This window comes from Balaenoptera ricei, chromosome 1, assembly GCF_028023285.1.
Source record: "Balaenoptera ricei isolate mBalRic1 chromosome 1, mBalRic1.hap2, whole genome shotgun sequence".
NCBI lineage: Eukaryota > Metazoa > Chordata > Mammalia > Artiodactyla > Balaenopteridae > Balaenoptera > Balaenoptera ricei.
This window is the reverse complement of record NC_082639.1, coordinates 168573878-168586474: the sequence shown is the minus strand read 5'-3', so window position 1 is coordinate 168586474 and position 12597 is coordinate 168573878. Positions and strand designations below refer to the sequence as shown.

The 12597-nt window shown below is 32.4% G+C and overlaps 1 protein-coding gene across 13 annotated transcripts in view; it reads right to left on the bottom strand.

Annotated features, from left to right (window-relative positions):
• The window catches only part of LOC132375919 (serine/threonine-protein kinase MRCK alpha), a 319426-nt gene that overhangs the window by 31282 nt on the left and 275547 nt on the right, over nucleotides 1-12597 (bottom strand). For all 13 annotated transcript variants that reach the window (XM_059941356.1, XM_059941262.1, XM_059941244.1 and 10 more), the window contains 4 exons: nucleotides 9449-9532; nucleotides 3808-3913; nucleotides 1217-1353; nucleotides 387-526 (listed from right to left, as the gene is read on the bottom strand). In XM_059941356.1, the coding sequence (XP_059797339.1) occupies nucleotides 387-526; nucleotides 1217-1353; nucleotides 3808-3913; nucleotides 9449-9532 (467 nt within the window). The remainder of the gene's footprint in view (nucleotides 1-386; nucleotides 527-1216; nucleotides 1354-3807; nucleotides 3914-9448; nucleotides 9533-12597) is intronic.

Below are 12597 nucleotides of genomic sequence, written 5' to 3'. Positions count from 1 at the left end.
TCACTGATTCATTTTATATTCCAAGAGCCTGTCCGATTTTGAGATTTTTATTTCCTTTCCTCACATTGGAATTGTACCTAAGCCTTTACTTTAGGTGATGATATGAACATTACACACATGAGACTCCAGAACCCCAGCAACCTTTAAACTGGTCTTTTGGTTTCAAACATTAGCTTCTTCTCCCTGACCCAACACACATCAACCTGTTCTATAACTACACCTTATTTCATATTTGTAATTATGTTACGATTGCAATATTAGTAAATGAGAAAATTAACATGAAATTAGATTTAAATAAAAACATGGCAATGCAATTAGAAGAAAAATCACATGCTTTTCATTCCTATGTTGCAAAGATACAAATATTTTCACCTTCGCAAACTTACCTCATGTCAATCACCTGGCTGACTACAACACTGGGCTGAGAGGCTTTTCCTTCAGCAATATCGTACAGAAAGAGTTTGAAATCACAAACTACAGCCAGTGCTCTTTGCCATCCTTTCTTCACTCCAGCTGGCTTAGGGATCTTAGACATGCAAACAAACAGACAAAACAACCTAAACTGAAATGTCAGTTAGAGCCCCTTTAATTACATATGTAACTGCATGATGAAAACCTAACGACAGTGTACACGTGTTGTAAGTCTGCCACTGTGTTTGGTAAAGTAGCAGATGGTACACATATATCATTAATAACATGGGAAAGTGTGATAACACATTCTTCAAACACTGATTGACATTATATTCTGAAAAAAACTTTAATGGTACCATTTTAATTTTCTCTAGCAATTCATTACAATAACATTCATGGATTTCTAAGTAGCATAAAAGCCAAATTTGGTAGTAGGATGAAAAGCAGCTTACACTTTAAATATTATTCAAGATTACAAGTAAGATTATGTCTTGACAATATCTCCTGCTTCATAAGCATATGCCAACCCTCCAGCAAGATGAAGAGCCAAAGACCCCTTTATGGAGATTGCAACATCTGTTCATTACAATACAGGGACAGTACAGAAAATTATGAGACATTTTGGAATTTATTCTGAGCGAAAGCTAGGTTTTTGTTTTCAGATCATTACTGTGAATGAAGTAAAACTGTTAGATGAATTTTATTCACCTAATTTTCTGTCAAGGACTGTGTTTGTAAGGTGATTTTCTTTCATTCATTAATTAGCCTTAAAAGATTAATCTAAACCCAACCTAATCATACTTACCCTGACATGCCCTTCATATGCTGTTCCTATTCCTTTCTGTGGATCTATACCCAGGGGACCTTTTGTCTGTTCAGGAGGAACTGGACAAGCAGTTGGAGCTTTGTTTACACAAGTTATGTGACATGAAAATCCACACACTTTTGGAGGGGAAAAAAGAAACAGTGTTCAATAAAAATTCGTTTTTACAAAGAGAAAATTCACTGAGCACTCATTACATGCAAAGTGCCATGTTAAATGAATGCTTACCTCTGATTTTATTTTAAACAACTTGACAGTATTTTTGTCATTTGGGGAGCTGATTCATTTGCTCACCAATAAGAATTTCAATGAGAAATAGTAAATACTTTTTTATTACTGTAATATGTAATATTACTGTTCTGTGTTAACACTAGTGATCAAAATGAGAAGCAAATAGATGGAAAAAAAATCTAACCTTGCAAATAAAACAAATGTTTTAAACTGAATTCTTAAAAGAGTAGCTTCTGGAGTTTTCTTTAACTCTTCATCTCACTGCAATTTGGTATCTGACCTGAAGTCTCTCTTGCAAGAGTCACTGATGGATGTTAAATTACCTGACATCTTTTCAATATCTGGCAAATTTTACCAATCCCTCTTTTTGAAATTTAAATTGTTCAATGATTAAGAAGGTATAATTTAAATTTTAGGAGTTACTGATATTATTGTATATACTTAAATTACTACTAAGATAACTTTATTAGTTAACTTTATTGAGTGTTTTTAATTTTTTCTGTAATAATCTAAGAGAGGTAAGATTATCCCCATTTACATATGACTGGCCCTGGGTCACAGAACTCATAAGTGGCATTGCTGGAATTCAAACCCAGGCCGTCTTGCTCAGAGCCTGCATACGTAACTACCAAGAGTATTGCCATGATACCTCTTGATACTTAAATGATGAACTTGAGATTCTAAGACAAAATGATAAATAAAAATAAACTCTCTTCCACTGAGACTTGGTTGGTTGAGAATTAAAGGTTACAATATTTAAAACCAACAAGCTTGTTGGGAGGGGTTACAGACTAAGAATATCTATTTAGACAATTCCTACTCTCAGGGGGATCCTGGAGAATATCTGGGAAGGAATAAAAGAGGAACTGAAGGGATACCATCATGGGAACACATACACGTGGGAAAATGGATTGTATATCACAAATGGATACAAACCCAGCAGAGAGGCAAGAGGGACTAGTACTGACTGTCAAAAACGATTCATCTTCTGTAAGACAACTCATTCACTTCTAAGTAGAGTGTCTAACAAGTTACAATTTGCTTTAATAAGCAAAAATCTCTCTTCCAACGGGCAATGGAAACAATAAGATAATTGTCCTATACTGGATCTAATTTCAACCAAGAAGAATTAAAATGACAGGAATCTTTAGAGGTTATAACCACATTATACAACACTTATGAAAGCCTGAGCATAGTCCAATGTGTCCCCACAGCTTTATAGGGTAGGCTGGTAGGCGGCAAAGAGTCAGTCTGAAGAAAAGGCCCAATTTCATGGCAGGAGACCCTTAGAAGGGAAGAGAATTGGGAAGATCTCAAAAATTCCTACTATGGAACTGCAAATGATTCTGGTTCATAAAAAATGACAAGAGACCTAAAGCCAAGTAGCTGCCAGGATTCTTTCTGATAAACAGATTAAAAAAATCACATTTATAAGTACTGGCTAAGTTTCACAATGAGACAAAGCAAATTCTCTCCATTGGGTTCAGACACACCTCCCTAGTCAATGACAGAGGCTATTCCTTCTCAGATTACTTTGTTATCTTTACCTTTAACCTCCCCTTAACTATGTTTCCCAAGGCTCTGTCCTCATACTTGTTCTCTTTTTACTCTACATGTGTTTCCTGGAAAACATCATTCATATTCATCACTTCACACATTCAGAACTCTCAAATCTCTACTTTTAAAGCCTGCCCATTTCCTTTGGCTCTAAACCCATGCATCTAAGAGACTAGTTAAGATAATGCAATCAGGATCTTCCACTTGGGTTGTGAGAACTAGCCAAACAGTAGAACACTGATCCCCAGCGCCTAGAAGCACAGAGCAGGCATTCTGCGAGCATGTGATGGATGGATCAATGAATGGTAGGGAAAAACCTCTGCTACTAACACTAGGAATAAAATATCTTTTGAGGCATAGTAGCCAACATTTAATATTTGTGAAAAGATACTTCATTGTCTACTTATTAATAATAATTTCTCTAATAAATTAAACAAGAGTAAAATTAAATGAATAGATTCAAGAATAACTTTCACATATTTTGTCATACAGGTTAATGGGTTTTGGGGACCACAAATTCTCCTGAATGATGAAACAAAGATGAATGAAACATATTTAAATATAGCTCCCCTGGAAAATGTTTCTAGGGACCATCTGTCTAGTTTCCAATATTCAACAGACTTTAGCAAGGTGTTCAGTTTATTATCCAAAGAAAAGCAAATGATTAAGTTAAATAAATAAACATTTATATACTTTTTAAAGAGAATAAAGCTATTTGATTACAATTCAGGGAGTAAATGTCAGGACTCTAAATTAGTCACATTTTCTTACCATTTAGTTCTTACCTTCACAGGAACAGCCTTGTCTTATCAAGCCCACCATCAAGGAGGTACACTGATGACATTTGGTAGGAGTAGTAAAAGATTTGACAAAAAACTGATGAGTCTTGCGCTGCAAAACAAATTGGTAAAAACATACACATTGTTGATTTAAAGGACTTCCATAATATGAATCTCTGTGAACCACACCAGCTGCTAGAATGTTTTCTAATTAGGTGTAGAATGAATTCTTTTCATTTCTCACCACATCTTTCTATAATTAATGCTCTTTAAATATTTTTATTAGGCAATATTGAGCTGGATTATGCTAAAAATAATATAAGAAGTTAAATGATAATCAATTGCTCTTGAATGCCGTTTGAAAAGTTATAAAATAAACTAGCATTTTTTTGCTCATGAATTTTGAATTCAGGATTTTTGTAAATTCTTTGGCAATGCATTAGGTGAAATTTTGCATATTTATACCTATACAAATAAAGAAATTTAATATGCTTTTATACCTTCTTACGAAGAACAAACAGTAATTTAAAATTCTTGTCCCTACTAAAAATCATGTATTTGATTTTCTGGGACCACGAACAAGTAACATGCTTAACAAACATGTTTCCTCCCTTGGAAGCAGGCAGTATTACACTTGAGCAGATATAAATACACATATATTATTCCAGAGACAGACTGAAAACCCAGCAGTTAAAGTTCTTCTCTAAGTCTTTGCTGATCTGTATGGTGGTACGCCAATGTAGATTTCAGCTCTCTAGAACACTTCTTTCCTCTCCAAATGAACTCTTAGCATGTTTTAATAATGAATGAATTGTAGCCACTGTTCTATCACTCTGCTGTGTGAATTTAGGAACAAATTACTTAACTCCTCTGTGTCTCACTTTCTTTATTCTATAAAATAGAATCAGTAATAATATCTACTTCATGGGGTGGTTAAATGAGCATTAATATAAACAAAGCCTTTTGAACAGTGCTGGCACAGAGTAAGCATTCAAAACATATTTACATATGTATGTTATAAATATAAACATATTTATAAAACATATTCTGAAAACAAATTTGGCTAATTATTTCTTTTTTATATGTGTGATTGATTTAAACTAGTAAAAACTTTATCCTGTATTCTGGTAATGTGTGGATACTGATGGAAAACAGTTTTAAAGTAGTATTATTTCAGTTGAAGTTTACCATATTAACAAAAAACTAAAGAGAATATTCAAAGCTTTAAAATTTAAGTTAAAAATAAATTTTGCTCTTCTCAACTGGGATATATTTACATATAACAAAAGAAATTTAAAAAAAATCAAGCGTAGAAAAGTACATCATCTTTTTATATTAGGGTCCTGGAATGGAATGAGATTCTCAAATTTAGAGCAGTCATGAGCTCTGGTCCAACCTCAAACCATTCTATTCTAGAAGTTCCTCAGAACCTTTGGTCAGTTTCAAAGCCGCACTGGGTTGACTTTATTCTAAGTAGGGTACAGACTATCTTTCTACTGGCTCTATAATTGCTGTATGTGGACTGAGCAACAACCAAGGTGCAGACGTTGTGCCAGTAATTCTCAATCATCTCATTTAATGGAGACAATGCCTCTGGGAAGACAGGTATTATTTCTTTATATAGATGAAGACACTGAAACTCAGAGAGATTAAATAAATTAGTCATGAATAGACAGTTATTGGTAGAGTTAAAATTCAAGCCTGGATCTGATTCTGCCATCTTTCAGAGTTCGATAACTTAAAAACATGTAACTGAAAAATATGATCCAAAAAAAAAACCCAAAACACCAGACTGCATAAGACACAGTTAGGTCAAGACTAGAGGCCTCCATGCCTGTGATAAAAATACCTGATTTGTTAACATCACATAAAATTTTGCTCAACGTTTCTCCTGTATACTAATTTTTACTCTTAGTTTTTTTAACTTTCAGGAACTATGAGAGTAAATTTTCTAGTGCTAACTTTTTCAATTGTTCAAAATACATTAATGCAATAATGCAAAATTTGTTACTGATTGGTTCTAAAGGCTTCTATTACAATGAAAGAATTAGTCAATGGCTTGAGGTAAGTAACTGTTCTTTTTTTCTTCTTCTAAAAGATAAGAAGACATGTCTGAAATGACAGCAATAAAATAACCATGCCCATGACAAATTTAATAGTATTACATCGCAATATCTAAAAATTGCTTACAAAACATATTTATTATATACTTTTTCCCCAGAGATCTGCTCAGGATGTCATAATTTTAACTAAGTATGCAATAGTAGGAAAGATAAACAATGTTTTACCAAAGCATTGATTTTAAATGACCAACTGGCAGGTGCTGGTTAAATTCTAGGAGGTGGGCGTGATTCACTACTGAAGATTAATGGTCCATGTTTTACTAATCCCAACTAAGAACAGTATAATATATAACATAAATAACATGATTCTGAGAGCATCAAACTTTAGGCAACACACAATAGGCTTTTGGTTTTCTTTCTTTCTGGTGCGGGGTGGGGGAAGATGAATAGTAACAAAAAGATAGGTAAATTCAGCCCTAGGATCTAGACCACTTGGCTTCTGGATCTTTCTAAGATCCCCCTTCTTGTCTCCTGGTTAATACCTGATTTCTAATACTTCCACAAAAGGTAGTTGGAGGAGGAGAAAAAAATGATTAGTAAAAGAGGCATTAAACCTAAAGCATGAACTCAAATTAATTTTAGATTATGTGATAATTTGGAATGAAATGAGAATTAACTATAACCTCGAAATTTAAAGAAGTTGATAGAAAGAAGGGTTCTTTTCTATTCCAATTTTGTCAGTGTTGCAGACTTCAAGCTACTCAGTGGAGAAGGTAAAATACTTTTAATAAAAGATGTGAGAACAAAGTAGAACCAACCCTTTTTGAGAACTTACAAATTAGTAGTTGTACATAATTAGGATTCTACACTATAAATGACAAGTAAAGGAGTCTTTATCTCAAGCAAACCTTTATTAAAAGTTTTTTTTAAATAACCTTTTTCCCTTTTAAACACTTTTACTTTGAGATAATTATAGATTCAATCCTTCATCTTTTAAAAAACATGAAGTAAATTTTATTTTATTTTTTGGGGAGGAACAATAGGTGTACAAAATTGAGTTAATATTCAGTCCATGAAATATTATCACCAGAGCTTCGTGGAGGCCCCTCTAATTTTGTTTGACCTTATTTATTTATTTATTTATTTATTTATTTATTTATTAAACTGGACCCCTATCTTAAACCACTCATAAAAATCAACTCAAAAGTAAGGATGGAGTAAGGATTGAACATGGACCTGAGTCCATAAAACTCCTAGAAAAGAGCATAAGGACTAAGATCTTTGACATTGGTCTTGTATTTAGCCTTATTTTATTTTTAATTCATCCTTGATGATCTACTCCCCATCCTTCCCCATGAAATCTGTCACCCAATCTAATGTGATCTACACAGGTCCTTGGATATGCACACAGCCTTATGAGTTAGATATTTTTGAGTGTTGCTAATTTATATAAATGTGATTTTGTTACACATCAACCACATTTTACCTATCTTTCTTCTATTTCCAACTCCCTGTTACCATATGCAGCAGTAAGCATCTCTGTCATGTTGCCTAATGGATCTGCATAAAAATTTTTCTGAAGGAATGAGATTGTTGGGTTATGTGGTATATGTCTACTCTAGTAGCCAGGTTGTTCTCCAGAATGGTTGTGCCTGTTTAAAATTCCACTAGCTGTGTGTGAAGCTGCGTGTTTCTTCACATCCTTGATGCTACCTTACTTATTTTTTGACAATCTGGTGAGTATAAAGTAGTATTAATTTTAAAATTATTAAATTATTTTAATTTTTAATTTCACCAATTATAAATAAGGTTGGACATTTCTTCACATGCTTGCTGACCATCAGGATTTCCTTTTATGGGAATTACTTATATTATTTGCCAGATTTTCAACTGGATTCCTAATCTTTTTCACATGCAGTTACAGGAGTTTCTTATATACTGTGTTCTAGAAATGAATCCCTTACTGGTGTTAAACACTGCAAATATCCTCTACTAGTCTGTCATCACTTATTAACCACCTATTAACAATGTTTTCAATGTACAAAGATCTTTAATTTTAATGTAGTAAAGTCCATCAATATTTTCACCTTATGATTGTGATTTGAGATCTTATTTTCATTACCTAGTCACAAAGCAATTCTACACTTTCTCCTATGTATGTATGTTTAATTTTTAAAATCAAATTAATACATGTATATAGTTTTAAGAGTAAACAGTATCACAATCCTTATAACAAAAACAGAAGTACCCGTTTGCCCCAAGTCGTCCTTCCTAGGGGCAATTTCCTTTAACCCTGTTAGCTATTTACTTCTATCAGCAGAACGAATTTTAGGGTTCAGAGTTCTTTTTTTTCAACACTTTGAACATACTTCTTGTCTTCTTGCATCTCGTTGCTGTTGAGAAGACCAATATCAATTTGACTTTTGTTTAGATAATCTGCTTTCTCTTTGAAAGTTTTTAGAATTTTCTCTTGATCTATGATATCCTTAAATTTTGCTATAATGTGTCCAAGTGTGAATGTTTTCTTACCTACTCTTTTTAGCATATAATAATGTATTTCAGTATAAGGATTTCCATCTTTATTTCTGGGAAATATTAGGTCATTATTTCTTTAAGTATTTCCATCTCTCTATTTTTTCTTTTCTTTTGAAAGTCCTACTATATAGATAGACACTATTTCTGTCTTATAGCTTAACTTTCATATTTTCCACCTCATCTTCCATCTCACAACTTGTTTTTCTGCTACATCCAGTTTGCTCATTCTGCTATTAAAGCCAGTTACTTGAGTTCTTTATTTTAGCAGTTATATTTTCATGTCAAGCACCTGGAAATTATTTTTCTTTATAAGTACCTTATCCTGACCCATGTTGCCAACTTACTTCCTTTCTTACCTCTTTGAACATATTTATTATGCTTATTTTAAATTCATGCTCTGTCTAGCCTCAAAATTTATCTAGCATAGATTATTCAGTTTGTTGCTTTTTTTTATACCAGTTATACTTTGGTATATTTTATTAGTTTTTCAGATCCATCAATCTGTCTCTCATTCTGGGGTTTACCCGAAGTTTACGTTCAGTGGATGGAGAGTTCCAATTTCTAGAATTCCTTTGTAGGAGTTTGAGATAAGCAACTAAATCTTCATGTTCTACCATATACAATACTTTGGACATGGTCATGTTGAATGGAATGAAAAAAAAAAAATGACCTGAATTTTTCTCTAAACATTTCTCTTTCTAAGTGGTTTATTAAGCTCAATTTTAGATTCTTCCCCAAGTGGCCTCAACTTAATGCCTTCCTTACAGTACATAGTCCAAGCACTACTCCTTGCTGTAACAGACTTCAAAACACTGAATTTAAGAAGATGGAAGTAAAACAAAACAAACTTTGCATGTTTGTCCTACCTTTCTTAGTGGTGATTATTTCCATTCATACAGAATTTATTCTCTTTCCCAGCTTTTATGTTTATAATTTTGAGGAATCTAATAGTAAAAATCATGGCACATAAAAAAGCAGAAGAAATCCATTCTCTTTCTTTCTTTTTTTTTTTTTTCACAACATACAATGCTTATAACTAGATTGAATACCTTAGGTGGAAAGCCAGTTGAACCAGGGCATCCCTTTTTCCTTAAGGTTGGTGTGTGAACTGGAAGTGGAGTATAGTCTACAGTCTGAATCCAGGGGAAAAGAGGAAATAAATGTCATAAAACACTCCATATATATCAAACATCACTAAAAATAAAAGTAAACACAGCCAAACAAAACAGCAATAAGGAAAAATTATCTCAATGAAGCTAAAATTCTTAGTGTTGATAATTTAAATTTCTGCCTGCAATATCTACAAATAAAATATTTGTTCAATTTATAAAAATTATTTCAGTCTGGAAATTTAAAAATAAATAACTTGTAAAAGAGAATCTGCAGAAGAACACAAGAAAGTCATAGCATGTAGCCTACATAAAAATGAGGATATTAATTTTCAAGTTCAACTGAAAATGCCATATTAATTGTATAAAGTATCTGAAAGTTTTTAAGCAAGATTTATAATCAAAATATTTAGAAGATTCTTTTAACTCCTTTGACTTCTATATACAGAATGCATATTACATATATGGAATACAATTCTGTGGATTTGTGTGTATGTGTGTAGAGAGAAAGAGCGAGAGAGCGCATGCGAGATATAGAGATTGATTGATTGATGGATTGATTGATTAGTGGGATTTTTGTGAAGAAAATCATTTCTAAGAAGGGAGTTAGATTATTTAATATTACTGGAATTCAGAACTGACAGAAATTTAATTACTTGCCATATCTTTATTTTATGGCATATTACTGTAAGATATTTCTTTGAATGAAAGGAACCAGTGATTTTACTGGATGATATTGTGGAAAAAAAGAGACATCACTTATTAGCAAAGTGTAAAAAAAATACACGAAGAATGACTTCCTTTTAGGATGCTAAGCAAGCAAGCAAGCAAGAGGAAAAAGCTAGCTTTGTGTAAAGTTACAGAATATTCTAAAATATTAAGACAAAAATGGATGGTCCCTCTTTGCCTTTGTTACTATATAACCTCCAAAAGCCAAATATCTGATACACATGATAGCCTTAAAATGGAATTTAGATGGGCTTCTCAGAGTTTTCAACTTAACTGTGAGTTTAGTTCTAATTTAAATTTAATTTACTTTTAAATAGCTTGAAAAAAGTATTAAACCCAATTTATAATTTAACATTAAAAAAATAAATATGAAATAAAAGAGATGAATACAAAACCTTTATGAAAGTTAATAAAGAACAATTCATAGGAAACAAAATTGTCACTAGAATTTACCAAGAAAGTCCAAGAGAAGTTTTTAGAATTAAAAGGGGTGAAGTAGGGGTGCTGAATCCAAGATCATCACAATTCATAAAGACCAGCAATGCCTAATTTAGGAAACATATTTTAAAGAGATCCCATTCACCATAGCAATAAAAATTTAAGGTTCCTAGGAACAAATCTAACAAGCAATTTGGTGTACATTCGGGAAGAAAATAATGAAACTTTATTGAAGGATATAAAAAAATATCTAAATCATGTTCATAGACGGAAAGGCCCAATATCACAAAGAGATCAGTTCTCCTCAGATAATCTATAAATTCAAATCCAATCAAAAGCTTTACATGGAACCTACAAGCTGAACCTAAAAATCATATGTAAAAACTAAAGGGTCAAGAAGTAAAGGAAGAAGAACAAGGTATGTGGGAGTGGCTGATCATACCAGGTATCAGGAATTATTTGAAGGCTACAATAATTAAGACAATGTGATGTTGGCACAGGAATAGACAAAAAGAACAATGAAAGAGAATAGAGAATCCCAGACAAAAAGAACAATGAAAGAGAATAGAGAATCCCCAAACAGACCCATTTATATAAAGCAGAGATAGATTTACACATCAATGGGGGAAATATAGGAGAGTTGGTGGTTCATACAAGAAAAACATTAGATTAGAACTCCATTTCTCATAATACATAACAACAAATTTTAGTTGGATTAAAGTCCTAAACACGTAAAAGCAAAATTTAAAAACTTTTAGAAGAAAATATGGAAGAAAATCTTTATAACTGCTGCATAGAGAAGAACTGTTTTAGAAAGACATAAAAAGCAGAAGTCACAAAAGACTGACAAATATGACTACTTTAAAATAAAAACTGTTGCAAGACAAAAAGATACGACAAATAAAATTTTAAAATAAGCCACAGACTGGAAGAAGATATTTGCAATGCATATAGCCAGCTAGGAATTAGTATCCAGAATATATAAAGAACAATTACAAAACAAGTGGAAAAATAATTCAATAGAACAACAGACAAAAAGACATGAACAGGCAAATCATCAATGGTCAATAAACATATAAAAAGATGTTGAATAACACTTGAGATCAGAGAAATGCAAATTAAAACAAAAATGCCACTCTATACCCATCAAATAGACAAAAGTTAATGTCTGACAGTACCAAGGGTTGGAAGGATGTGGGGAAATAGGGAATTCACTCACACACACACTGCTGGTGGGAGTGAAAACGGGTCCAACCACTGTGGAAAATAATTTGACAAGATCTAGTTAAAGCTGAAAATGCATATTCCACACAACCCAATAATTCCACTTCTAGGTATATATGCTAAACAAACTCTGCACATTTGCAAAAGCAGATAGCTATTAGGATGTTCACTTCAGCAATGACTGTAATAACAAAAAACTGGAAACAACCTAAATATCCAACAACAGGAGAATGGATAAATAGTTGTGGTATATTCATACAATGAAATATTATGCAACAGTTATAATGAATGAACTAAGTAGACATGTATCTGTATAAGATGCAGATAACCTTTGTGTAAAATTTAAATATACAACAAACACTATTATGTATTGTTTATGGCTACAAATGAAATAAACATGTAAAAGTAAGGAAGAAAGGGAGTATGTCAATTTCAGGGTATTTAGATATGTCTGGGAAGGGAGAGGGGGAATGGTATAGGGAAGGTTATTTCAACTGTCTGGAATATTTTCTTTCTTTTTAATACAAATTTTGGGGCAAAATGTTCACATATGTTAAATCTGTGGATGGTGGTTATGTGGGTGTTTATAATATTATTTTCTGTATGCTTTAAATATTTTAACATTAAAATAAAAATGCATACACTCAAAATATTAAAACAATGAAAATCTAAAATCAGAGGGTATCATCAACTTAACC